At 38.2% G+C, this 25,691-nt stretch overlaps 1 protein-coding gene across 2 annotated transcripts; it reads right to left on the bottom strand.

Annotated features, from left to right (window-relative positions):
* Positions 1–25,659, bottom strand: LOC145479839 (signal peptide peptidase-like 2B). Of its 2 annotated transcripts, XM_081458299.1 has the most exons (13): positions 25,565–25,659; positions 25,352–25,474; positions 23,889–24,068; positions 22,695–22,790; positions 21,709–21,851; positions 19,619–19,872; positions 18,677–18,800; positions 18,272–18,459; positions 15,271–15,390; positions 13,768–13,848; positions 12,693–12,847; positions 11,650–11,744; positions 1–79 (listed from the first exon to the last, which is right to left on the bottom strand). In XM_081458299.1, exons 1-13 carry the CDS (start codon positions 25,619–25,621, stop codon positions 7–9), a joined length of 1,689 nt encoding a protein of 562 aa, XP_081314425.1. In that variant the 5' UTR covers positions 25,622–25,659; the 3' UTR covers positions 1–6. The 2 variants fall into 2 exon arrangements, with proteins under 2 accessions (XP_081314425.1, XP_081314426.1); XM_081458300.1 differs by lacking the exon at positions 1–79 and having other exon boundaries at positions 11,209–11,744.
* Positions 25,660–25,691: the final 32 nt, after the last annotated feature.

Here is a 25,691-nt window from a genome sequence, read left to right as displayed (position 1 = left end):
GATAAGCTAGCTCCAGCATGATGGGCCACTTGGCTCGTATGCAGAGTTTACCTTTTTACCTTGTATACAGCCACTGCCTCTGAAATTTGATTAGAATGCAACTTTATAGACACCCACTTATTATAGACAGTTTTGTTTTTCCTGATGAAATGCTCATATTATGTTACATAAGCCTACTTAATATTGATACAGACAAATACACAGTACTCTGTCACCAGAGTGAAATACTGTTGTAAATGTACACAGCTAATCTCGTGTTACAGACAGTGGTTATCTGTTCACTGTGTAATTCCATGTGTCACAATTATATCATTCTACTAATTGTTGTGCCCTGCTAGAAAATGAAAGCTTTGTAAAAGGTAAAATGCAATTTAAGTATGACGATGTGACATGATGGACAATTGTCTTTCTTCCCATGTGCAGCTCGCTGTACCTGCACAAATGTTTCACTTCCCCTGCCTTTTAGAAGATTACTGGACATTCTTTTAACATTGCTTTTACAGCTGGTTGAGGTAAAGCCTCATTTTGGGTCCCAAATTATAACTCATGAGCTGAGTGCTCCAATATTTTTTTTATCTCTGCATGCCATGTAATATTCTTTATATATACGGTAGATCTTTCACAAAAATAAAACTTTCAGTAGCGGCAGTGCACGGCGAAGGACGTACATTTTTGAGCTCTGTGTAATTTCGAAAAAAAATATGTGATTTTGAAAGGTTTTCAGTTCTCCGTCTGCAGTTATTATGAACGAAGACCAAGGAAATGATGTTTCAAGCGAAAGAAGGCCATTGCGCAAAAGACAACGCGAAAATGGCTCTCAAACTGACGAAGAAACCCTCGCGGAGTGCGGCCATTGCTGTGAAGCTTCGGCAAACATGCAGAGAATGGAGGCCAAAATTGACCAACTTTTAGCCGTGCTGCCTGAATTAGATGCCCTAAAAACACGCTTAACACAGGTGGAAGAGGAAAATAAGAATTTAAGAATTACGGTGGCTTCCAATCAAGAAGAGTTAACCGAACTCAAGGTTAGCATGGTCAACACGTGTTCCCTGGCAGCCGACAACGATAATGAACTCAGAAAGCTGAAAGCGGACATCCAACAGCTTAGATGCAGGAACATTAAGCTGGAGGCTTACACCCGCAGAGAGAATATAAAGATATTCAACTTGCCGGAGATAAGAGGTGAGACGCCCAGTGATACTGAGGAGTTAGTTAAATCTATGTTTGAAGAAAAAATGAATATCCGAAAAGAGGATGTTGATGATATTCGGTTCGAGCGGGTCCATCGTTTGCCAACTCGACGCAACCAAAACAATCCTGATAAGCCACGACCTGTTATTGCAAAATTCAGTTTCTACCAGGACAAACAATTTGTTTGGTCTTCAGTCAAAAACTTGAAAGACACCGGAATTGGACTTGCACATGATTATCCTAAAGAAATAGATGATATCCATGCAAAATTATACCCAGTTCTGAAGAAAGCTAAGCGAGACAAACAACAAGCCTTCTTTAAGGTCGACAAACTGATAATAAATGGTCAAGTTTACAGAGGAAAGGAAACAGAAAATCTTCCATATTATGGTGTAATTATGAGCAGTAATACCCAAGCAGATGGAGAGCTGTAGCTCTCAAATGCACGTCGGATGGACAATTGATGTATTTGTGTTTTTACTTTATGTAGTTCAACTTATATTTTTCGTATTGTACTATGTATTATTAATTGTACTCATTTCTGTTCAGTGGAAACCGTTCTATTTAGTCTTTAGATCACCTTGCATTCGCGAAGTAACTTGCTTTGTACCATATTTATTTTTGTTAACTAAGTTATACTTGTTTATTTTCGACTTTGGATTTGCATTTACAGTTGTCATTTCAAATACTTCATCATCACTTTTTCCTTTGTTTCAATCTTTCTTCTTCAGTCACATTAGCGACAATTGTGATCTCAAAAGATGACCGAGGTGCTAAAACTATTATCGCTTAATGTAAAGGGAATAAGCAATTTTAAAAAAAGGAGGGCTATTTTTAATTGGTGCCGGAAACGCGCAAACATTTCATTTTTGCAAGAAACTCACTCCACGAAAGAAGCGGAAAATCAGTGGAGAAATGAATGGGGTGCGGAGCTTATAACTTGCCATGGCAGCTCTAATTCTCGCGGCGTTGCAATTCTAATTAAGAAAGGTGTTGACTGCACCATACATAAAAAAATTCTAGATCCTTTGGGACGTTACATTATTTTGAAAACTGAAATCAATGGTAAGTTATATGTTCTAGTAAACATACGCACCAAATGAAGATAAAGAAATTGTAACTTTCTTAAACAAATTAGTTATAACGCTGCAAAACGAGGATCTGGATTCCGAAAACAACATCGTAATCGGAGGCGATTTTAATTGTCCACTTAATCCTACTATTGACAAGAAAGGTGGTACTCTTATTCAACGAAAATCTGTCACATCTCGCATCGTTTGCTTGCAAAGCCAACTTGATTTAGTAGATATTTGGAGAATTAAAAACCCAAACGTTAAAAGTTTCACATGGAGTAAAAAATCTCGAATTTTTTGTCGCCTGGATTATTGGCTAATCTCGAACAACTTAAATGATTCTGTACAACTGACGGATATAATTCCAGCTATAAGAACCGATCACGACGCGATCTATCTAGAATTTTGCGGAGAACCATATAACGAGTGTAGAGGACCAAATTACTGGAAGATGAATTGCTCTTTGTTAGATGATGAAGAATATGTCAACAGTATTACTGAAATGATCCCAATGTGGATTACGGAAGGACGGGAAGAACTTTCTGATGATCGATGTGTGTGGGATTGGATCAAATATAACATAAGAGCTCACGCTATCCGTCACTCCAAAAGAAGATCAAAGCAAAGAAATGAAACAGAAACTAAACTCCAAAATAAACTTAATGTAGCGAAAGAAGCTGCTGAAACCAACCCTAGCGACAACAATGCAACCCTGTTGGATGCAGCTCAGAAACAATTAGAATCATTTTACGAAGAGAAAACAAAAGGAATTATTGTGCGTGCACGCGCCAGATGGCACGAACAAGGCGAGAAGAGTACAAAATACTTCTTAAACTTAGAAAAAAGAAATCACGTTAAGAAACACATACGAAAACTGCATATAAACGGGGCAATCAAAACGGATCCATTCTGTATACTAAAGGAAGTAGAACAATTCTACTGTGATTTGTACAAGACTTATAATATTCTTCCGGACATTGAACTTAAAATTGATTCCTTTTTAAATGATTTAAATATTCCTACATTAACTGAAGAGCAAAAAAAATCATGTGAAGGTAAAATCTCTTCGGAGGAATGTTTACGTCTTCTCGATACTTTTCAAGACAACAAAACTCCAGGGAACGATGGAATTCCGATCGAGTTCTACAAAAAATTTTGGCCTTTAATCAGCGATTGCTTTATTAGATGTGTTAATGATTGTTTCGAAAAAGGAGAGATGTCCCAATCTCAAAAGCAAGCTGTAGTAACATGAAGTCCTAACTGACCGCTGACCGATAGCGGGGGAAGGAATTGTGCTAGCTGTAGGAATCGACCGTATTAAAGCATGTTGCGTTAATGTCTGTTGTCTTGGTACCTTTCCGGACACAACATGGTGTCAGAAGCGAGATCGTCCTACTAGCCTACAGCTGCTGAGATCAAACCAGTTGGAGGAACGGATTGAATAGAAGAATTGACCCGTCAAACTGCACGCGAATTCTACACGTGGTTTCAAACAAGATGGCGGAAAGTGTGTCATTTGCCAGACCGCCGGTACCGCTGGAAATTTCGACGGGAAATCCCGCTCATTCGTGGGGGAAATGGAAACAAAAATTCGAAATTTACCTCAAGGCAATTGGAGCTGCAAAGAAACCTGATGAAATGAAAGTGGGGCTGCTATTAAACCACATCGGCGAGCCGTGTTTGGAAATTTACTCAAATTTCATCTTCTTACCCGAGCGTGACGACCCCGCCGGAGGAGAAGAAAAACTTCCAGCCGAAAATCCCGACAACTACGCGACCGTTATGGCAAAGTTTGATGAATACTTTCAAAAACGAGACCCTCAACTCATGCTGCGAGAGAAATTTTGGGTTCACCTTAAACGAGAGCCGACACAGACCCTTGATTCGTGGGTCGTGACTGTCAAAGAAAGAGCCGCCGAGTGCAAGTTTCCAGCCGATTTCTATGAGCAAGCAGTTAGAGACAAACTCACCTTTTCCTGCAAGGAAGACACCTACAAGCTTAAACTCTATGACGAAGGAGCAGCCCTTTCACTCGAAAAGGCAGTGAAAATCCTGTCTTTGAAGGAAGCAACAAAACGTGAGTTACAAGAATCAAAAACCTCAGAGATTGAGAGTGTCACACCGCGAGGGAACAGGCCAGACCGTATCCCTGATCAAGATACAGAGCAAAGGACCCAGCAAGACTCTAAGAGGAAGCCCTTCCAAACGAGTGGCCGGAACTGTGGTTATTGCAACCGCCGACATCCTCCTGGAAGGAGGAACTGCCCAGCTGCGGATACACGATGCAGCAAGTGCAATAAAATGGGACATTTCCCTGTCATATGCAAGAGTGTACCTGTAAAAACAGTCAACCAAGTTCTCGAAACTGAGGATGCCTTTAGCCCCACATTCGTGGGAGGGGTTACCGCACCCACTTGTTCCAATACTTCCATGGCAGAACCAGTTGCAAACCCTCAAACTGGGAGGTCCGACCCCGGATGGCATGTCAAGCTCAAGATCCAAGACCAAGACATGCTGACATGGTGCATTGACACAGGAGCACAAGTGTCTGTGATGCCTGAGGCCATCTACAAGTCGTCATATGGGACGCTTTCAAAATCTGACAGAGAACTTGTCGGAGCAGGGGATGTTCCTCTGGTGACCCTTGGATGTGCAGTCATGAACCTCTCCCTAGCTGAAACAGTCATTAAAGAACGAGTGTACGTGGTTAGAGGGGCATCCAAGCTGCTTCTTGGGGTACCTGCCATCCGAAGTCTTGGCCTTATCCATGAAATTCCTGGGACGTACAGTGTCAAAGCTGTCAATCAGATGCCTGATAACCATCCACTCCGATCAGGGACAAAGGAGGACATTGTCAAGCAGTACCCGACGCTCTTCCAAGGCCTTGGCAAACTGGAGGGTGAGCATACAATTCATCTGAAGGAAGGGGCCACACCCTTTTGTCTGACCACTCCCAGGCGAATACCACTGCCACTTATGAAGAAAGTGCAGGAGGAGATCAAACGTATGGAGCAACTGGACGTTATTGAACCAATAGACGAGCCGACAGAATGGTGTTCGCCGATTGTGGTAGTGCCAAAGGCCGACGGAAGAGTAAGGATATGTGTTGACCTTACAAGGCTTAACCAAGCAGTCCGCCGAGAAGTCTATCAAATGCCAACAGTTGAAGAGACACTGGGAAGCCTCACAGAAGGATCGGTATTCTCCAAACTCGATGCTAACTCAGGGTTCCACCAGATAGTCTTAAACCCAGAAAGTGCCAAGCTAACTACCTTTATTACGCCCTTTGGCCGTTACATGTTCAAGCGTCTTCCTTTTGGCATATCATCGGCGCCCGAATATTTCCAGAAGAGGATGGATAAAGAGCTCTCTGGAATAGAGGGGGTCAAGTGCCGCATGGACGATATTCTAGTCATCGGGAGAAACCAAGCGGAACATGATCAGCGACTTAAGGAAGTCCTGGACAGGCTGGTGGAGAGGAAACTGACGCTCAACCTTGAGAAGTGTTTATTCTCTCAAACCAGGTTGCAATACTTGGGCCAAATCATTGACAGTGAAGGAATCAGGAAAGATCCCTCAAAGGTTAAAGCTATCACTGACATGGTAGAACCCCAGGACATTGCAAGCCTGAGACGTTTTTTAGGACTGGTCAACCACCTAATGAAGTTCTGCCCAAACCTGGCTGAGAAGACGAAACCCTTAAGAGACTTACTCAAGAAGGAGAGTGCTTGGGTATGGGGCCCAGCCCAACAAGAAGCCTTTCAACAGCTGAAAGCAGACATGGCATCCGAGCAAGTTCTTGCACTGTATGATCCGGAAAAGGAGACCATGGTCTCATCTGATGCCAGCAGTTTTGGACTTGGTGCAGTCCTTATGCAGAAGCAGCCATCCGGCGAGATGAGGCCAGTGGCCTATGCAAGCAGATCAATGACCGAGACAGAACGTCGTTATGCCCAAATCGACAAAGAGGCTTTGGCTATCACATGGGCACTTGAACACTGGGCAGAATTCTTGATCGGAATGAGATTTAAAGTAGAAACAGATCACAAGCCATTGATTCCGTTGTTTTCCACTAAGTTGATAGACGAGCTTCCAGTGCGCATACAACGCTTCAGGATGAGACTCATGAGGTTTGACTTTGCCATCGCGCATGTTCCTGGTAAACTCCTGTACACAGCTGATTCATTGTCTCGATCCCCACAAGAAAGTAAAGGCCAGGATTCTAAGTCATGGAACGACCTACATGATGAAGTTGAGGGCTATGTGAATGCTGTACTAGTGACTTTACCTGCCTCTGACCAGCGGTTAGATGAGATACGTTCTGAGCTGAAGAACGATGACACACTCAAAACTGTGATGCAGTATGTACAGAATGGGTGGCCTGAAGAGAAACGAAGAGTCCATGGGCCAGTAGCTAAATACTGGAGTGAACGCGGCAACATCTCCCTCCACAGCGGGCTACTCCTGAGAGGACGACGAATCATTATACCTCCAAGGTTAAGAGCGGATGTATTGAGGCGTCTACATGATGGTCATCAAGGGATTACCAAAACACGTGCGAATGCGGCCTCCTCGGTGTGGTGGCCTGGAATCTCCCAAGACATTACAAAGGTTGTGCAAAACTGTGCCACATGTGAGAAATATCGCAGAGAACGCATTGAGCCGATGAAAGGTACTGAATTTCCAGATCGACCATGGAGCAGAGTCGGCGTAGACTTCTTTCAGCACAAGGATAAGCATTACCTCCTGGCTGTAGATTATTTTTCAAGAGATGTAGAGATATGCCTAGTGTCCAAGGATGTGAACTCTTCCCAGACTATCCTGCAGCTTAAAAGGATCTTCAGTCGACAGGGGATTCCGGACATCTTATTTACCGACAACGGCCCCCAGTTTGATTCACGCGAGTTCGCCAACTTTTCCACTGAGTGGCAGTTTCAGCACATTACCTCATCTCCAAGATATCCCCAGTCCAACGGTGAAGTGGAAAGGGCGGTCCAAACTATGAAGATGGTCTTAAATAAGAGTAGTGACGAATACTTGGCTCTCCTGAATTACAGAGATACTCCATTGCATCATGGTTACTCTCCAGCACAATTAAGCATGGGTCGGAAACTACGTAGTAGAGTCCCCTGTCACCCGGATGAGCTGAAGCCAGAGACCCCTGACTATGATCACATTAGAAGAAAAGAGAGGGAGTACCGAGCAAAACTGAAATTCAGTTATGACCAGAGACACAGAGTAGTAGAGGGAGAGGAGCTGTCACCTGGTGACCGCGTTTGGATTCCTGACCTGAAAGCAGAAGGGACAGTAATTAAGCAACACGAATCTCCACGGTCTGTAGTCATACAGACCTCAAATGGCCAAGTCAGAAGGAACCGAAGGATGACACGAAGAGTTCTTGAGGGAAGACCTCCAGTCTCACCCCAGAATGAGGGCTATGAGAGTCGCGAATCAGCACCAACAAGAGAGAGGAGCCCAGACGTCTCCTCAGCTCTTGGAGCCAGCCAAGAAGACTACGGAGAACTGCCTGTCCCTGAGGACCAACCAGCAGTAAATGAGCCCTTACAGCCTGAACCATTGCTGACCCGCCTTAGACCTAGAGGAGCTCTTAGAAGACCGGAAAGACTTATTGAACAATGCTAAGATTAGTATTCATTTAGGACACTGGAAAACGGTGATGTGTTTATTGACATTCAGTTAAGTTAAAAGAAAAAGGAAGATGTAGTAACATGAAGTCCTAACTGACCGCTGACCGATAGCGGGGGAAGGAATTGTGCTAGCTGTAGGAATCGACCGTATTAAAGCATGTTGCGTTAATGTCTGTTGTCTTGGTACCTTTCCGGACACAACACAAGCGTTTATCACACTTATAGAAAAAAGAGGTAAAGATCGTTCTCTCATTGAAAATTGGCGCCCAATTTCTCTTGTTAACGTGGACGCGAAAATTATGTCTAAGGTAATAGCCTCGAGAATTAAAAATGTCTTACCTTATATCATTCATCATAATCAAACAGGGTATATTAAAGATCGTTTTATCGGCGAAACCATTCGCTCCATCTATGATATTATGGATTCGACTGTTAAAGAAAACATCCCTGGTTTAATGATTTTCATTGATTTTCAAAAGGCATTCGATAGTATTGAATGGGATTTCCTTTTTAAATGCCTTGAAGCTTTTAATTTTGGTTCCGACTTTCTCCGCTGGGTAAAACTGTTCTACAAAAACATACAAAGCTGCATAATTAACAACGGCATGATTTCAAAACCTTTTAAACTTGAACGAGGCGTTAGACAGGGAGATCCACTTTCTCCTTATCTTTTCATTGTAGCTGTAGAAACGTTAGCAATTGCCATTCGTCAAAATCCAGCTATAAAGGGTATCTCTATTGGCAAGGAAGAGACAAAACTATTACAATACGCTGATGACACAACAGCAATGCTCGCCAACACTAGCTCGGCCAAAGTACTATTTCAAGTATTAGACCTTTTTAAGAATATCTCAGGCCTCAAGATCAATAACACAAAAACCGAGGGTATGTGGATTGGTTCATCAAAAGGAAACAAAGCACAACCGTTTGGCATTAAATGGCCTAACGAGCCAATTAAAGCACTAGGGGTGTGCTTCACGTACGACCCAAAACTATTAAAAGAAAAGAATTTCATTGAACGTTTGGATAGTATTAAAAAACTTATCAACATCTGGTCCTCTAGAGGATTATCTGTGTACGGCAAGGTTACAATCATCAAATCATTTCTTATTCCAAAGTTTGTTTATGTCTGCTCGGTACTGCCTACACCTAAAGAATTAGTGAAAGAATTGAATCAACTGTTATTCAAATTTTTATGGAATGGGACGGATAAGGTCACTCGAGTTTCGGCTATAAATAAATACGAGGAAGGTGGTTTAAAAATGATTGATATAAATTGCATGATTAAGTCTTTAAGGCTGGCATGGATAAAACGTATATTTGATGACAACAACGGAACATGGAAATCATATCTAAAACACTTGCTGGATCCCATGGGAGGGTTTTTCTTTTTAAATTGTAACTATGATATAAAGGATTACAACATCTTCTCTCAGTTCTACAGTGAAATGCTCTCATGGTGGTCGGAGTTTCGTGATTCCTTTGCCTCTCAACGAGATTGGCAAAATATTATTTGGAATAATAAGGAAATTCGTATCGAAAAAAGACCAGTCTTCTACAAAAAGTATTTTGAGGCGGGAGTGATTCGTATCCAAGACCTACATTTTGATTTAACTATAAATGACGCACTCAGCCACTGGTCTGACAAGATAGCCAATATTAGTTATTTGCAATGGGCTGGCCTTCGCCATTCTATACCGTCCTTTTTAAAGAATATCATTTCCTGTCCATCTTTAGCTCCTCCATCCTTCTTTATTGACGACAACATCTTCGACGTCAGAAAAAAGAAATCAAAAGACTATTACTCACTTCTTGTTCGCAAAATAGCACAATTGCCTAATATCATAAACAAACTGCAGAACGATTTTAACTTTTCTATCGATCAGCTGAGACAAATCTTCAGTCTGCCACACTCTGTTGTTCTTGAGTCTTATGTGAAAGGATTTCAATTCAAAGTGCTCAACTCTATTCTGTACACTAATTCAAAATTACACAAAATAGGCTTTAAAACAGACGATCTATGTTCATTTTGCAAGGCAGAACCGGAAACTTTATACCACCTACTTTATCATTGCTCCTTTGTTAAACGATTCTGGAGTGAGTTTCAAGGTTACTGGCACCAAATCTCAAATCAGCAGGTTCATCTTTCCCTCCAAGATGTTTTATTTGGAATATTATCCAAACCATGCCCTTTACTCAACTTACTGAACTATTTTATAATCATTGGTAAACTACTTATATGGGACTGCAGAAGATGCCAAATTCAACCCACAATTCAAGGATTTCGTACTAAAATTGCCATCAAATACGAAACGGAAAGTAAGATCAAAAAGAAAGATTATTTTAAAAAAAAGTGGGTACTAATCCCAAATTAATTTATGTATTATTTCATTTTTTTTGTTAATCACGTAGATGGCGTTATTATTATTTGAACTTTTTGAACAGCATGACAACTGTAACTGTTTTTTTTTTTTCTCTTTTTCTTTCTTCTTTTTGCATTGTTAAAAGCACAAAGCTAATTAAAATATTCTCCCTTCTGTTGTATCTCTTAATTTTCAAGCTTTGTAGTATTGTTAGTATTAATTTTTGTGAGCAATGTAATCGCGTTTGTATATTTCATGTGAATAATCTATTAGTAAATAATCTCGGTACTGTTAGTTAATATATAAGTGTGTTCCTCATCATTGTATATTGTAGAGTTGTTATCGTAAGCTAATTATATATTCATTTTTGATTGTAAGTTAATTGAAGATATTTTATTCTTCTGTAAGTAACTTTAATGTAAGTAACGTATGTCATTGGTAAATAAAAAAAAAAAAAAAAAACTTTCAGTAAAGTTAATCACTACTGCAGTCAAATGAACATGTAATAAATAACATTAAAATTCTGACCAATTATAAGCCAAATACAATATACCTTGAAGTAACGCAATTTTTTAATTGTGCAAACTGTTCAAATGGCAGTGTACTGCAGTTCACTGTTGCCAGTTGACAACTGAAAGATGTTGGTTAACTTTACCAATGAACTTATCTTGACAGGGAAACAAGAGGGGAAGGGGAAATTAAAATCAAAACACACTCTGGAGGAAAATCATGCAATCGCAATGTCAATGCTAGTCCCAGACCTGACTGATTGGTCACATCAAACAGCCCTTCTAGACAATAAAATTACAATGTCAAAAACCATTAAAAAACTGTCCATGAGGCACAAGGCAACAGTACAGTAGAACATAAAGGAGAAAAAACCCTCAGCGTTAAGGCACTGCCTATAGTCAATACCTACCACAGATGTTAACCTCTGGTAAAATGATGACACTTTAATCATGACAAACAGTCAAAACAAACAACATGAAACAACAGCAGGATATATCAATGCCTTAAAATATCAAAACAACTTCATTGACAGCAATGAAATGGAAAATTAAGTAATGTGCTCCTGCTTATGTTCCATCAAGCAAATTGAAGTCATTGAGGAGACAAGTAAAGCATTCATAATCAGTCCTACTTTTTCAACACAATTTTTCATGTTTTTTTTGTCATGAATTTAGTTATTAGTAATAGCAAAATATACCACAATAGCATCCAAAAAATACCAAATATGTATCATTTCTAACAAAATACCAGTACCATTATACTAATATAACTTAAATGTATTAACATGCATTATAAATTGATATTTTATAACATGTACAATGTATAAGTTTCTGACAGTGAACTTATTTCAGTACTGTTCATTACTTTTCATTTTCTAGAAGCTTTCTTGTTAAACTTTCACGATTTAAAATTTCATCTTCACTCTCATAATTATCATCTTGATCAGCATCATCTGGAACCTGAAAAAAAAAATTATTATATAATAAGATAAATGATTATTACATATTAACTACATTAGACAAATAATGGAAAAAGAGGGCATTACGACAATGAAAAAACAGAGACTTTCCTTTCAATTATGGAAGAACTAACTTAAAGTTAATTCTAAATTTATCACAGACAATCTGCTGCACTTTAAAATAATAGTAAACACTTTAAAAAGGCTCATGTTACTGAGACTGGATTATGTGCTTTAGACTGCCAACCAGTCAAAAACAGCTACCTGTTCATACCTACTTTAATTGGACACATTTATTTGTATAATTTACAATTACAGTTATAATACTTAGCAATGGAAAGTTTTATACATTAATCAGATACATTAAAAGAAGATCTTATCAGAGCCATGATGGAAATGTAAAGATCTTTACTCAGTCTTATATTTCAAGGTAGTTTTATTAGCAAAGTACAAAGTGATCAGAGATCTTCATGAGACCAAACTGGAGAAAGGTTTCAGAAGGTGTATCTTAAAATGTTACATGTACAGTACACCAGTGCAACATTAACTTACTAAATTGTGCGATCATAACATTTTGATTTTATGTTTTCAATCCAAGGCTAGCACTGGAAACATTGAAATTTATTATTAATTAAAAGTGATGGTTACTTAATTACCCTTGTACTTGCAATTGGCAGGAAAGAAGCTATTTTTTGATTAGCTACTAATATTTCAGGTAGGCACACCCCTAACTCTATAATTTAATATACAACCTTGTAAAAAGTAATTTTGTTCGTCCAAGGGGAAATAAAGCTTGTTGTTGTTGTTAAAATGAAAAAAGCGTTAAGTTGAAACAGATAATGTTTAAGATTAAGATATGTTAGAAAGTAAAGTCTTGAATACTAACATGAAGAGAAAGAAGATGATGTAGAAGATACAGGCCAGATTAAACAAAAGCAGGAAGATATACCATTTGTCCAGTCCAGAGTTTTTTTAGTTCCCCTCGTCGCCAGCCAATCAGCAAACCAGTAATCAGAGTACATGGTACCAAATAAAGTAAGGCTGGTTGGCCTTGTTCCATAATGAACAGCATCACAAATGTTATGAACAAACCCACACCATAAGCTGGAAACAATCAAATACCATTGATTGTGTATTAACAGAAAGGTTGAACTTTCAACAAACATTGACCAGTTGGAAACAATTACACACAAAACCGAAAACATTAAATGAAATACTATTTTTTTCAGTAAGTTTCTTTTTATCTATTATACACAGCAGTTCTATGCATGCAGATATTGAAATAACTTGCAGCTGATCAAAGCATATTAAAAAGAACTTTAAAAATTAATGAAAACTGTCCCTCACATTTTAAATGTACCAGCAACAAGATTTCTAAGCATATATTAAACCTGTAAAGGTCAATCTAAACCTAATAAATTAAACCTGAACTTGATTTTCAAAAGTTAGCTTGATAGAATACAAATAACTAGTCATTGTCAAGAACATTTCTAACATTGACCATAAATACTGCAAGTAAACATTTAATGTAAGTAACTGAGTGTTAGTGAGTACTGTATTGTAAAATTCATTGCAAAATATCATTAGTAATGTTTAGAAAGCAATTTATTGAATTGTAAGTAATCTATCAAACATGAAAGACCATGTTTGACCACATTTCCAACCACCGAGAAGAGAGTTGGAAAAAAAGACGTGCAGCAGAGTATTTTTAACAAACTTCGAGGTGTTTGGAAATGTGGTCAAACAGTGTCTTGAGTGTTTGATATATCTTCTCAATCGAAACTACAACTAAGGAGAAAACAGAGAATTAAAATTGTAAAATTCTATGTTAATTAAGATCAGATATCCAAACACCGCTACGGTCATTTTCTTTGTGTAAACTTAATGAATTACTTATGAGTTTGAGAATGTTAAATAAAATTTAAAAAGAAGTTAGAAAGAAACCCGTGCAAAGTCTCACAGAACTCCATACAAACTCTAAGAGTACACCAAGGTCACTTGCAGCAACAGTTATTGCAACTTACCAATAGATGTTGCAATAAAATATATCCTACGTGGTGTGTTTGTCATGACATCAAATGAGTGACAAAAACCAATATAGAGGGCTGCAAACAGACAAGCCACAGTCTTAGTTACTCTGACTAATATCTATCATGAACAGATATTATGCAGTCATGACATAAAACTAAACACACACACAACAACAACAATAAAACATTTACAGAAGCTCACTACCAGGCCTTTTGTGCTAAAAATTAAAACTTAAAACTGCTTTTCTGCTCAAAGGTTGCATTTATTTATTATTTTCAAAAACTTAGGGTCAAGTGTCTTTCAAGTCTGTGATTGTGGGATTTTTCTGGACATTTTCAGTCGTTAATCTAGAAGAAATCTCTTATTAACCAAGCTTTCTTGGGACTGTTTGTAAGTCAGAATATAAGTCAAAATGGTCTTGCCTTACAATAACATACCCATCAGGACATATCAAATTTGATGCAACTTTGTTATTAAGCCAGGTTTCAGAGACAAAGCAAAGTAAGGTCAATCTTGTTAATACATAATTCAGTATTTAGTGCTGCCAGTGCATCCAGTGTAACTAGAGAACAAGCATTGATGACCATGCAACTGAGGATGATACTAGGGGGAGCAGGGCCAGGCTTAAATAACTTCACTGTAGACAAGTTGTTGGCATTGCAAGGGCTGTTAACTGATGCGTGTCTAGTGTAACAGTTAGATTTGAATATTCTAGAGTGAGTGACAGCAGGAATACTCATATACCACATCCTTTTCAGTCTTTTCAGTCACACTAGGTTTCCACTACACACTCCGCGAGCGCGAAAAAGTCCTTGCTGTTTCAGACTTGTTATTACCTGAGAGGCTAGATAAGCAGTTGCAAACATTTTCAGCGAGATGAGTTGCGCTCTGGAATAATTATGGTTATCATCCACATGGGCAGCCTTGAAGTGTTCACAATGTTCGTGGTTGTCAGATATTCTTGATGCATTTTGAAAACAAGGGCCCAGATATGGAGAAATATCAGCATGGATTGTTGAGTCAAACACAAAATAACCTTGATGGAAGAGCTAAAGAAATCATGCCATGCTTCGCAAACTTAACACCAAATGACAGGTTTCATTCCCGAACCAAGTTCATTTTGAAATATCTTGACTTGCCATAGCAGAAACAGCTCATAAAAATCTAAAAACTGCACATCCCTGTACAAACTCTGTTCCTCTGTAAAGCTGACATTGTTAGACATCAGAAGGAATAGAAAATTCGGGTGAAAATGGCCCAGAGAGGCAAATAGTAATAAAATACTCAGGAGCAAAAAATACAGGCCGGCAACCATGACACAGTGCACGTGACAAAGTATAATGGTACATGTACATGTACACTGTTTGTTGGTTGAGAAAATACTACAATAATTATATTATAGTTCAGTCCTGAAAATTTAGCTCACCATGTGACATAGTTCTAGGTTTTAGAAATCATTAAGAGCAGCTTCATGCACCTGAGTAATTCTTACTCACCAGGTACCAGAATGTCTCCAAAACCCAGCAATGAGTAAGGTCTCAGACACACGGACAGTGCTGATCTGCTTAGTCTAGGCACCTTGAAAACCATTGGTAACTGTTCTTTACTTCCACCACCTTCAGAAAAGCAAAGGATTTCTTTTGTAACAAATACATGTAATTATTATTTTACAATGTACACATTTCACTGCATTTTATTTAATTCTAGTACAACATGCATTATATCCTTTAACTTTTGTTTCATATATCCTTGCTTTTTGGTAGGGACAAATGACACACAGAACAAGCTTGTCATGAATTTTAAGCGTGAGATTGATATTAAGTAACGCTCCCGCTAAGAAGGATAGCAAAAACAATAGGGCTGCAGCAACAGGAGCTGTTAGTAGCTAATGAGCAGAAACGTGATGATTAAACTAATCTGAGCTACTTTATTGGCTAAATCGCTATTAGCGTGAAATTCAAATGGTTTTATAAAAATTTGGGGTACCTAGAGGTCAATTCCTAGCTCAAATTAACAGGATATCTTTGTTATCACATGACCTACTTGGCTGCGACGTATCAAGATAATGAGGAACTAATAACTTTTTGTGAACCACCAGACTTAACGCTCTATTTTCTCTTCTTTTCGTCATAATTTTGACCTATTTATCAATTGTCAACAGCATTTTATTGTCTTGTTTGGCCAAAAGCGTTCTGGTACAAAACTAGGTGGCTGTACATAGGCTACAAAACCAAAACATTTGCAAAACTAGAGCTGCAACTTAGTTTGGTATGCAAAAGCTTACAGCAAGCAACATCTCAGAGTAGATCTTCATCTGCTGCAGTGTCCCAAAAAAGACTATTTAGTTAATAAGTTCCAGGAAAGTCTTGAAAAGAATCTGACAAGAAATCCGCTCACCTTGAAGCCAGTTAATAAATGCTGGTATTGTTTGAGCTGAGCTCAAAATATCTTGAGCAAACATCTTGAGCTGGCAATATAACAACTGCGCTCACAAACAGTACCGCCTTCTTGAAGCCTTCCCGCAATTAGCTTCTGTCTTCTGACAAAGGATTCTACAGTGTATTTATCTCTTTTACGTCTCAAGTTCAAATTAACTGAAACAACAATGCCGTATCTACTGGTGTTCAGTGACTGCCATTTCCTGTATTACAGTCGCGGCAATTAAGTGAGAGTGATATTTTTTATTCACGCAATTCTTATTACCCATTCGAAGCAAACACTCATACGAAGTTTATATGCCATACAAATTTTGCATGCAAAAGATTTTTTAATTGAAGCAGACAGAGAGAAAAACACCATTCATTTTCTATGGAATTATTACTTTCTTGCAAAATTTCATGCCTGGCACAGCGAAAACAAAATAATTATTTTGCAGGAATGTGACGTGAATGTGTTTATAAAGTAGAGAAATCTCACTTCATGTTTCAGTTGGCAACGAATATAAATCTTGTTACTTTGCTTAATTTTAGCAGTACTTGTAGTACTGGATCCTTTGATATTGGTAATCTTTCTCTTCAGTTCAGTGCTGGAAATAATTTTTCTTCTTTAACAGGACATGTGTCCTTTCAAATCTTCATTTTGGTCGGACATCTTATCAATCTGACCGGACATTAATTTGCATAATTGATTAGCATAATTAATTAGCATAAGAAAATTTTTTAGCATACAGTAAAGATTTTCAATACAAATCGTTCAAAACTGTCTTTAAATTTGATTTATTTATCATTTAAGGGTTTTAAGGGTTTTTCAAATGCGATCAGCCATTTGCAAGTTCTCCGATGTGAGGAATCCTTTACAGCAAAGCAGAATGATAGATTGCTTTCTTTTCTTATGTTGAATGTTAAAGAAGCAAAGATCTTTCACTATGTATTTCTGGAAGGTCATAATGACTGAGAAAATAACCGTTATTGATCGTCAACACAGGGAAATGTAGTCGCCATTATGGTAGCCTGTGAACGCTGACATATTTTCAGCTGTTGACTAAACCAGAATTTTGGGTCGCCAAAGATAAAATTTTAGCCGCATTGGCAACCGTACTGGTCGCAACCTCGAGCCTTTTAACAATGAATATAACCAACTTTTATGGATGGACAATAACTTGGTGTTGGTGAAATGTTCGGACATCATGTCCGACCATAATGTGAAATTGGCCAGACATATTCAAAATTTGGTCGGACAATGTCCGATGACCGACTGTTATTTCCAGCCCAGTCAGTTACAAGCCACAAGGCACATGATATCAAACAGACAAATCGATGTGCGTACCCAATGGGAACAACAACACAATGAGAGATCCATCAAAGAATAACCCCCAAGATCACCATTATTGATCCTCATTTGCAATCTTTAGAATTTCTCTGAATTCATGACTAATCTAGGCTGTTTTCATTTTACCGTTTTTCATAAAAAAACGCAATGAATTGCTGTTCACAAGATGGCTACCACGCTGTGACATATGAGCTCCATGTGTTACAATCTTTGTTTTATAAATAGCTTGCATAGCTCACATACAAATTTTCCCTGAATTTGCACAACACTAGATTTTGACCAATTGGTTCGATGATCTGGGCTTTCAGGGCCATGATCAGCAAAACTTGTGGCATTCTCGGGTAAAACTGATTTAGACCAATCAGAATGCCATATTTGAATGACTTAAGCCAATTATCTGTGGCTAAAAAAGAAATTCTGCTCATTCCATTGCCCTTGGTGCTATCATTCTTAGCCAGAGTGTTACTTAAATGTAAACTTAACAGCATCTGAACACAGAGCTTAGATGTTGACAGATTAATAAATGAATTGTGTAGACGGCCATCACATTTAATTAGCTAACATCCTTAGGAGTGATTCAGTGACAAAAATTTCCATTTTAAATTACCAATAAGAACTACTATTGTAAGCCCCCCTCCACCATGCAAGAGGCCTCTCACACATAACCTATGGTGAGCCAAAAACCAAATTGAAGACTGAAATATTTATCAGAACATTTTAAGCCCTTACCTGTAGCAACTTCCACCATGATACTCTTGCCAGCAGAGAAGAGGGGTGTGATGAACACAAAGAATATGTCGTAAATAAGAAGCAGAACAAGTAGCATGGTGCACACCTTTAGGTTCGGTAATCTGATGTTCCTGATCAAACTAATGGAAAATGAAATTCCTAGGATGTCTTGGAGGACCCAGGCATAGCTGAAAAAAGCAAATAATCTACATGTGGAATTGCTGAATAATTATTCTAGACAAATAAATTACTTTTCAAAATCAATAGTGTCCACACATACAAGAATTGAAAGAAACCAGCTTACTACAAATTAGGCATGGTGACAATCCAAACACTGCCAGTACTGATTACTACCTACATGTATACAGTATTTAACATAGATACTGTTATTTATCAGATGCGTACCTTTTATGCCTCTCAATACCCCACCAAATTGAAACGGCCATGCAGAATGCAATCAACACAATGATTCTGATCTGGGGTTGTCCCTTCAGCAATGGAATTCGATTGGGTGGGACTTTACAGTCTCCTAAAGAGTAACAAAATACTCAATTTCACAGCAATTGCTGTTAAATGAAAATATGGTAATAACATGTGTATATATACATTATAACATAAAGTTTAGGTTAGAATATGAAATTTTTGAAAATGTTTATTTGAAGGAATGTTACACAGAATTCCCCTACATGAAAAACAATTTTTAGCAGATTATTAAATAATTCATTCTTGATTTCATAAAAATCTCGAGCTCATTATCTAACTGTTTAATAAATAAGTGTTAATTTTATTAAACACCAGTAAAATACCAGGATTTTTCCTTTTACTAAAAAATCATATCTTCATCATGCATAGTGAAGATACTATTTTTATCTTTCACACTGTGAAGATATCACTCCTTTTTGATAACATTTTTCTTTTGTCCCTTTAACTACACTAAAATTTGTTGATGCACTGTATGATCAAAACATCTTCGGATCTTCTTCCGTCATCTTCAGCAATCTTCAGAAAATGTTCGGAAATGTCTGGAAAATGTTCGGATACGTTCATCTGGCCTTCGAAACAATTTTGAAAAATCTTCAGAAATCTTCAGAAATTGGTTGGAAATCTTCGGAAAATCGTCAAAAACGTCGTCATTAGTGTGTTTATATAATAAACAGAATATTACATGCCTGGTTATGGATACAAATTTTATCTTCTTGTGTTCAACTCAATATCTCACTCATTCACTGCGCTCACTCATGAGATATCGAGTTGAACACTCGAAGATAAAATTCGTATCCATGCACGGGTATGTAATATCCTCTATATCAGATTCAATGTAATGTTAATTAATCAATGCTCACATACCAAGAGGAAGCCACAGGACAATGGGGCGTAGACACTCATACAGTCCATTACAGGCAGCCAGGCAAAAGAGCACTATCACAACATACACCAAGTAATCAAAGAAATAGTAGAGCAGTAACAGGGTTCCACAGATGAGAATAACAAATACTACCACCATCAAAGGAGTCACTTCAACATAGCCATCATCTTCATTTGACCCATTGGCTTCATTTTGCTCTCCAGTTGCTGAGGGATTTTTTCTTAGCAATCTCATCCTGAAAAGCATCAACTCACAGCTAAAAACCTTGCAACCACATTATATTTTACAAATGTTTGTAACTTCCATTTTTTTTTTCTCGTTTTCACATACAGATAGGTACACAGTTCCAATCCAAGATCAGAGGAACTGTTTGGCTTTTGCTCACCAGTCATGTCAGACCTGTAGATAGATAGCGTAACAAGCTAGGCCCTTTCGTAGAATTTGTTAAATTTGTAGTTTATTTGGTCGGAATGCACAACTTGTTTTGTGTTACTAGCATATCAGTATGTTCCTTTATGGTTTCACAATGAGCTATGTCAGGTAATTTTTTTGCCATGTACAACATCAGTTCTAAATACATTGTATAAACCCATCATGCAAATAAGTTTTAAATGAAAAAATTCCTTCTGGTAATAAGGCCCCCTACCCTACCCTGCCTCCAGCAATAACAAGCTCTCCTGAAGATACATGTAAGCCCATCTGAAGCCAGACCAGGGCTTACTATCAAGATTTCCCAACTTTAAGTTTTGTATCTGATTCTCTCAATATTTGTATTTGTTTTTGGTTAACATATGCAATGTATTTAAAAGTATTTGAAATACATTCAAGCTCACTATTCCCCTCCACTCCACTATCCACACCATTATCATCTTAATACAGGACTTCTGGTAGGTTGCGGGAAAAAAGTCAAATTTCACGGGATTTCCAGGGACGAATTTGCAGGAAAAAACGGCGATTTTGTGGGAATTTTGTGGGAATTTTCGAGGCCATTGTTGCTGAAAAACAATTGGTAAAAAACAGCCAATTTTCCAGGAGTTTTTTGGGCAAATTTCGCTAGAAAGCAATTGGTCTTGTGCTGATTTGAGGAGAGTTTTTAATGAAACTAGATGCTCTTAGAGCATTTACTCAGGCCACAGTTAGTAGAGGAGATTGTATCTGTCTCCTCTACTAACTATGCTCAGGCTTCGTACTGCAATATAAAATCGTACTTCAGAAGCAAGCTTATGGAACACAATAAAAACAAATACGAGAATCAGGATATTAAAAACACAGGAGTTACGCTTAGATATTTACTATTCAAGTTGCTTTGTTGAATATCTTCTTTATCCAATTGCATGTTGTTTGCCTCATCTTCAAAGTTCTATTCTGTTTAGGTTTTGCCCTATGTTTGACCATGAGGTTATTTTTAATAGAGAACATCATTATTTTGCTCTTTTAACAACAATGTGCTCTAGAAATGTGCCAGCGACAAAGCTTTTTACATTGTGGCTGCTGCCCAGTTTTTCACAGCATTAATCTAAGAACGCCTGGTAGTTTTGGGATGTTGTTTACTCATTGCAGTGACAAAGTTTTAAGGTAATTTAGCAAGTTTACAGCAAGTACATGTAAGCAGCCCCAACAACCAAGATAACTTTCAAACATGTTGTGCCGACAAGTATTTGGCATCATTTCTAGCGAATTTCGCAGGATTTCGAGTGTTTTTGTGAATTTCGTGGGATTTCACAGATTTACTTGAAATTCGCAGCTCCGCAACCCCGCAAAATATCAGAAGCCCTGTTAATATCACTATGTGACACTCCATACTTCTACACTGTATACAGGACTCGAAAAAAAAACTTGAATTCCAGCTTGCCCTTGGGACAAGTAGCTTCTAAAATTTTGCTTGCCCTGGGCAAGTCTTAGTTTGCTCTGGCTCTTAATATTATTACCATTTAGTTGGCAGATGACTTGCCTGATCTCTTGCCTAACAGGCAAAAGAGAGTGAAAAATTACTTGCCCAGGAGGAGAATCTACTTGTCCTGGACGACCGGAGAGCACTTTTTTCGAGTCCTGTGTATAGGATGTCACTCACATCCTTTCCTTGGTCGTGATTCCACACCAGTAGGCTCCAACAGTGACTGTTCCTACTGCCAGAATCCACAATACGGCCAAATTTCCATCAATGCTTCCCGTAGGTGGAGCATACAGCTGCACTTTTCTATGTCTACCAAAATCCTGTACAAAATAATGTTTTCTGATGAACATTCATAAACAAATTATTCTACAATGTAATTTGGATCATTATAAAAATTAAATATTATATTACATGTAAATTGTGCTTATCACTATATATCACTGCATACGAACCAAGTGGCTCATCAGACTGGAGCTTATCCCTGTTTCAGTAGCATGAAGTGACTAGGAGTATTTCTCTTCCCCCCTGGATGGGATGCCAGTCCATTACAGGGTTACCCCCAGCATTAAATTTGCCAGTACCCATTTACACACCTGGGTGGAGAGAAGCATTGTGAGAGTAAATGTCCCTGGCCAGGGCTCAAACCAGGAACATTCGCTCCAGAATTGAGTGCACTAACCATGAGGCCACAGCACCTCCCACTACTGCTATAAGAAGCACACTCTATATTTTGATTATATAATAACCGGAGTCTCAATTTCAATTTTTCGCTTGCTGATCCCAACAGATCATTTTCCCCAGTCTTTGAACCACATCACACATGTATCTGAGTATCAACTATCAGTACATTTTCCACTGAATGTGAGCCTTGCTGGTGCTTGCCACTTGTCACATTTTTACCATACACACTTCTATGTTGAGTCAGAATTTTGCCCAGCTCAAGCAATCTACAGAGCACCTTTATCATATCTCCAAACTCGTTTAAAAATTTAATCCTAATAAATTTCTATTGATTACATGATCATGAAGTAACAAAGCTTAAACCTGTATGATGTAGCTCTCCAAATGTCATGTGATGAGCGATCAGCTTGAATTAATAAAAAGTAAAACTAAAAATAGATTCAAAGATATAACAGCATTCTAGGTTGATACCATTTGCTAACCTTATTCTTGAGTTTTACCCAGTCCTCCTGACTGATCACAGCCATTGGAATATCTACTTTCATATATTCAGCAGATGAATTTGCAAATGGAGTAAACTACAGAATCAAGGACATAACAGTTTCCTTCAGTAGAAATTTACCAAAGTCACACTGCTAGTTCTGGTCTTTCTCTCCATTAGGTACCTAATACCTGTAGAGTTTAGATATGTACAGTACAGGTAGGAAGGTTAAACCTGGGTTTGAGGATAACAATTTTCTCCCTGGTTTGAGTAACCTTGGTGGACAATCCCACATATAATAAAGACCATAAATGTATATACAAGTAAGTCAACATTATTAATAAAATAACTATTAAATGTAAGTTGAAATTCTCCATGCACTTTATCAACAATATATAATATTCAATTAATTACCAGATCTTTTTTCCTTTCAATTTGTCAGATCTGCCATCCAGCTAGATTGGCTTCTATTAGGTATTGTAACTGGAATTTTACCAGCTAAATGTACAGTCTTGTATTCCTATATTATAATGCTTCTTTGTAAATCAAAGGTCAAACATATGTTTTTGCTGTTGTAGATGCTCCATAGTCACTTACTTACAAGTCCTACCCGACAGACCCTTGTATGCTCCAGTTGTCTGAATACCGCATTTACTCGAATAAGTGCTGCCCCCAATTAAGCGCCACCCTCAAGTGCAGCATTGGGATAAAACAGTTAATAAGTGCCACCCCCGCATAATCGCTGCGGCCTGGATGTGGTGCATATTCGAGGAATTCAGTGTAACTAAAACTCCATTAAAAAGCAACGTAGTCTAACACAGCATTGGAAATTTATTTTCACCAAGACAATGTTCTTCAGTTCAAAATGATTACAGTTTTGCAAGCCACTAGCCCATTAAGTTCCCTGTTTAAAATTCTTGCAATATGTAGTTCTGTTGTGAAGGCCATGAACTTTGCGGGAACAACAAGCCCAACTTCTCTCTTCCTTTTCCCAATTACTTGTGCAAATAGATTTTCTCACAGATTGAAAATGTACCTTTATATGAAAAGAAAAAACTTTGTCATGTTCATCGTTTGAGTAAACGCTGTCCTGAAATAAGCACCACCCCCGAATAAGTGCCGCATTTGAGGTGTAAAAATTTAATAAGTACCATGGCGCTTACTTGAGTAAATACAGAACTTACTGAATACTCACCAAAGTATCATTGCTGACAATAATCACCTCCTTTGCTCCCGCAAATTTTGCAGCAAGACCCTTCACAAGTAATGTGCAGTTTCCCCTCTGTATTGCCACAGCAGCACCTTGTATCTCTGAGGGATTTTCAGGTTGCTGGCACAGAACAGAGGGCTTGGCCTCAACTAATGAATACTTGGGCTGGTAGGAAACAAAATAATAATTATAATTAGCTTTCAATTACAATATTGCAACATATAACAGATTGATAAATGCTAGCCACTGATTATCTATTTCAGTCTTTTTTGCGACCAAAGGATCAAGGGTTTTAGAGGAAAGGGTTAATGAAACACAGGTATCAAAAACTGTGTTCAGCCACCTTAACTTTTAATCCTGGATTAGCGTTAACCAGTTTCAGAACAACCTGGTCCTGATTACAACAAAATAACCTGACATGAGCCTGCGATCCAATCAAAAACCAGTACTTAGACAGCAGTCAACTTTAAAAGAACCAACAAGAGACAAAAATGAGCTCTAAATGTGAGCCTACGTTATGGTCATGTGATACTGGTCAGCCGATACCTTGTTTAGACAGGCCTAAGTACTTCATGTATTCCTTATTATAGTGTATTTAGATATTCTCTACTATTGATCATAACATGGATGTCCAATATCAAAGATACACGCTGTAAACCAAGACTGCATGACTTGGTGATAGCCGGAGTATGGCCGCCATGTTGCACGATGTTGTTGTCGCCGGCATTGGGTGCACATGCCCACGATCCATGCATGCACTGTTTACATGATAGATCAAGAGTATAATGCTGTTTCTGCCATGAAACAAAACCATGCTATTTGCACAATATTAAACTGAAGAGATCAGTCAGTAATAAAGTAGCATGTTTCTTTACATTTTCATCAAGTAAGAATGACTTTTTATAAGTGGAACGATCTGACTATTTTGTTGACCCGATCTGACTATGGAATGATTGGACTTTAATATTTCAATCTGAGTAGTAGTAATTTGACGACATCGGAACTCTCCAAAATGGCCACCAGTACTCTTGTGAAATCTGCACACACAATACAGAAATCTTGACTGTCAGTAGACATCGGAATCTGAACCTCTCCCTACCCCCATCCCCCCCCCCCCCCACCCCCACTCTAATAAAAAAGTGATTATTTTCAAATGCACAGTAGTGGCATTCATTATGCCTTTGAGAGGTTCACTCAAAATGGTAGAATCAAATTATTTTTAGCCTACTGGAGCGTAATGAACGTATCTCTACGAAAACCAAACAAACAAGCGAAATATTTCTCCAAGGAGTCATGAATCGATGAAGTACAAGATTTAACCTTAAATAAAATTTGTTTCGTTACCTCGCAACTCAAACACTCGTCAAAAAATCCATGCGTGTTCGCCATGTTTGAGCGCAAGACGAAATGTGTTTTGTTAAACAAATTCTTATGCATGTTGTTTTTACCGTTTTATCAAGATCCGTTGGAATTGACGCCCATATTGTATTGTAAGCGATACAAAAATCTTGCCAATCTTTAGTTCCTTCGACGTGAAGAACTCCCAAATCGCCTGCATCTTGCCCATTTCCCTAATCAAAAGAGCACAACATTTAAGATGTTTGTTAAAAAAACCCAACATGAAAAAAACTGCTAAGGTTCCTGCAGCTGTCAATACACACCTGGCTCATAAAAGAGATTAAAACTAAGAGCAAAATAACACGGCGGACTTCCTCCATCTTGGGTCTTTCCGTGTTTGAAGGGACTGTCTGATAATTACGTCATGAGTGGATCCCAGAGCCCCTCGCA

This window comes from Orbicella franksi, chromosome 2, assembly GCF_964199315.1.
Source record: "Orbicella franksi chromosome 2, jaOrbFran1.1, whole genome shotgun sequence".
In the NCBI taxonomy this organism is placed as follows: domain Eukaryota; kingdom Metazoa; phylum Cnidaria; class Anthozoa; order Scleractinia; family Merulinidae; genus Orbicella; species Orbicella franksi.
This window is presented reverse-complemented; position numbering and strand designations above follow the sequence as displayed.

Coding starts and splice junctions, on each gene's coding strand:
- LOC145479839 (XM_081458299.1), bottom strand. CDS start 25,621: ATGGAGGAAGTCCGCCGTGTTATTTTGCTCTTAGTTTTAATCTCTTTT. Junction 24,069..25,351: donor CAACGGATCTTGATAAAACG/GTAAAAACAACA, acceptor GTTTCCTACCAG/CCCAAGTATTCATTAGTTGA. Junction 19,873..21,708: donor ATCACGACCAAGGAAAGGAT/GTGAGTGACATC, acceptor GATGCTTTTCAG/GATGAGATTGCTAAGAAAAA.